At 36.4% G+C, this 3,570-nt stretch overlaps 1 protein-coding gene across 1 annotated transcript in view; it reads left to right on the top strand.

The window, feature by feature from the left end:
* The window catches only part of cfap74 (cilia and flagella associated protein 74), a 75,983-nt gene that overhangs the window by 12,581 nt on the left and 59,832 nt on the right, over nt 1-3,570 (top strand). Inside the window, exons 13-14 of the mRNA XM_015380201.1 lie at nt 298-456; nt 549-667. Coding sequence (XP_015235687.1) covers nt 298-456; nt 549-667 — 278 coding nt within the window. The remainder of the gene's footprint in view (nt 1-297; nt 457-548; nt 668-3,570) is intronic.

Genomic DNA, 3,570 nt, shown 5'->3' with positions numbered 1-3,570 from the left:
TTATCTAGATTTCGATTTTTTTTTTTCAAAAATATACTCATATTAGAAAATTTAATTAGTATTTTCGAATATTTAAATACTTTAAAAATGCATGTACTTTGAATACTTAAGTATTTTCAAAAGGAGTACTTAAATACTTGAATAGATGTTTGAACATTTGCTTGTTGTTAAGTAAGTTTTGACCATGAGTATCAATACTTTTACTCAAGTACTAAGGTTGAGTACATCGTCCACCACTGGTGGTTTGGGTGTAAAAGTTTGTTTATTGATCTGGTTAAAGATGTGTTGTGGTTTCAGGGGGCCATCACCGAGGATATGACACCTCCAAAAGCAGAAGTAAAGAAATATGAACCTGCCATGACAAGCAAAAAGTTAGGAGTGACATCTAAAAACATTCATGGAAAAGAGATGAAAGGGCCTCCATTCATCAGCAAACCCAAAGTCGTCCACTTTAAGGTACAAACTTAATGGTCAACCCAAAAATATGCTAATAGCAGAGGTTAATTTATGGTGTTATGTTTTTTTCTAATGTAAATGATCTGTTGTAGGACTTTGAAGTGGGGAAGTTGTATAAGCAGAAGATCACGCTAACAAACAACAGCTACACTGTTAATCAGTGCAGGTTTCTAAAGGTCTCTGCTTCACCAGAGGATGTCATTTCTGTCAAGTAAGCTTCATCGATGTGTTGTTTGTCTCAAACTGTAGCTGCAGGATGTTCTTGTGTTTATTGAAAACAGGTTAAATCTTAAACTGTGTCAATACTGAAATGGCTTCAGCCTCACACAATTTCAGTTGTTCAACTAATTTATAAAGGCTAAATAGTTTATTTCCACGGGTCAGATTTAGGTTACATAAAAACTTTATGTTTAGAAGGATTAAATTAGAAGAAAATCTGTTTTATTTTCTACTGCTTCTATACCAGATGATTGATTTAAGGCATTCAAATTTACGCTTTGAATGTACGGTAAGCAAAGTCCACCAAGACGCAGCATAGTTTGACAGGACCGTTTAAAACAGCCTGAATTTGACAGCACTGAAAGTAACATACAACCTAAAATATTTAATTAAATGGCGCTGCTTTACTCTGTTACATTTATCATATAAAGAAATCGTACTTCTCATATTAAAAAGATAGTTATTAAAACACAACAGAGAGGAGAATTCTAAGAGTTTTGAATGTGTTCTAAAAGCACAGTAATTGTGACATTGTGCCCACAGATATTAATAGGAAGAAAAGTGGCCATCACATGTTTGTGCCCTTCAAAACGCTTCTTTAGAAGCTTCTCTCCTCTCAGCCGATAGAAATCCAGCCATCATTTGTCATTTTTAAATATGATGGAATATGCGTGAAAGCAGAGGCTGTCCTCCCACATATGGACGCCAGTTTGGATAACCACGCGCACAGCTCTTCTTATGAGTCCCTGCTAAATGAGTCAGATGATGTTTCTTCTCTCTCCTCTCTGTGAAGTCGGCCTGCAGCCCACAGGCCGAGTTGAGATGCATTGTTCTCCGGGTTGCTCTCTGTGGATCGCTCTCCCATTAGCTCTTATATGGATTGAAGTGGAGTTCTTCTCTCCTCATTCTGCCTGACTGGGTGCAGAGTCTTTACCAGGGTCAGCTGGAAACTACCGATGCTGTTATTGAGCACTGGTGCGGGATCACTTGTCTGAATATATTACCTTCTAGTTCTGCATTCCTTACTTGCATGTAACAGACACAAACTTCTACCACATATATGTAAATTATACATTTTATAACTTTAAACTTTGTAGTATGTCAAATAACAAATTAATTAACCACATACATCTAGTTGGGCAAGAAATCATCAGGAAAGATAATCACACAAGTAATCAAATTCTATTGACAAACAATACACCAACTGCAGTGTATGCAGCCCAGGAAGTAAAATTATTTATTCACATTTTTTCAGATTGCAACCACAAACTCTATTTTGTCAGGAACTCATTTAATCACAACAAAAACTAGTGTATATTTTTTAAGTGGAAGGAAAACTATGCAAAATAGTTTTTAGTTAAAAGCCTTGAAAGTGTGCTGTGCATATTTATTTAGCTTCCTTTTTAAAGTATGTGTTATCATCTGTCTTTGGGGGGATTTCTCTGCCTTCTTGCAGCTATTGAGTCTGATGCTTCTGCACATTTTCCTCTGCGGATCTCTTTGCAGTTCGGATGGATATTATCTGGGAATACCAACACCACTATCCACAAACTCTCAGTTGGATTTAGGTCCGGATCTTGTCTGGACCATTTAGACACATTTATTTAACCAAAACCAACTCAGTTTTATAATACGGTAGATGAATGTTGGAAGGTGATGCTCTACTTCAGCTCTAATATTTTGGAGCTTTTCCTCCATGATTATCCTGTACTTACTTTTATGTTTACAGGATGATGTGCTGAGAGAAGGCAGAGCAGTTCTCATATATATTTCATATTTCCTCTACATGGCGAGTGGCAAACTACTGACATAGGTTATATATATATTGTTTCTCTCTGAATATACTTGTCAAATAGTTACTGTGTCAACTCCTGCATGACTTGTGGATCTCTGCAGCTCCTCCAGAGTTCTCCGATTAATGGTCTTGTTGCCAGCCCTGCGATTTATTGGAACGATCAGATTGTGAGAGATTTCCTTTTTCAAACTGATTATTTGATAAGCTAAACCTGCTTTAAATTAATCCACAAATGTATCCCTGACCTATCCAGTGTGTTCTTTAATCTTTCAGATTCTGTGTTAGTTTAATAATTCATTTTGGCGTAAAAGGAGCTCAATACATGCCACTCTTTTTGCATTTGCTTCCCTCCTTCCCTCATTAGTGCTACATTTTCAATGACATAAAGTTCCACTAATATAGACAGAAGCTAGTGGGTTTACATGTGAGAAAATCCAAAGGATGTGAATACTTTTACAAAGTATAATCATTTTTCTTTGTATAGATAGCACATTTCAGTCGCAAACACAAATCATGTGCTTTACATGAACCAGACATAGTAATGAAACACTCATTGTACTGGCACAGAAAGAGAAAAAAAAATAAAAAGAATAACATAGAAATAACACAGCTGAATATTAAAGGCAATAGAAATTCATTTTAGTTCAAAAATGATTAGAAATTAGAATGTTAGAAAGGGAAATGAAATGTTTTAACTAGTTTTTTTCAACAAGTTTGTTGTATATGTTAATAGCTGTAGGCAGGATGGATCTTTGGTAGCGGTCTGTCTTAGAGTGAATCTGGAGAAGCCTTTGACTGACGACACTCTACTGGTCTTTAACAGTGCAAGAGGATTCTCACTGTCGTCCATAATGTTCTCCATTTTATGAAGAATTCTGCTTCATCTTACAACAGAGTCGGCCTTCTTTAACACCTTGTTGAGAGTGTTGGTTGAATAATTTAAAGTCACAAAATTAGTATAAAAAAACAATAATAAAAGCATTAGTAATATCGGGGCATTGCGATGGACTGGCAAATTAGTATCTGCTGTTAGGAAGGCCCAGCAGCGCCTTTTCTACCTGAGGACGCTGAGGAGCTACCACATCCCCAGGCCACTGCTG

This window comes from Cyprinodon variegatus, unplaced genomic scaffold, assembly GCF_000732505.1.
Source record: "Cyprinodon variegatus isolate N-32 unplaced genomic scaffold, C_variegatus-1.0 Scaffold209, whole genome shotgun sequence".
NCBI lineage: Eukaryota > Metazoa > Chordata > Actinopteri > Cyprinodontiformes > Cyprinodontidae > Cyprinodon > Cyprinodon variegatus.
The sequence above is the reverse complement of the archived record's forward strand: the minus strand, read 5'-3'. Positions and strand labels throughout refer to the sequence as shown.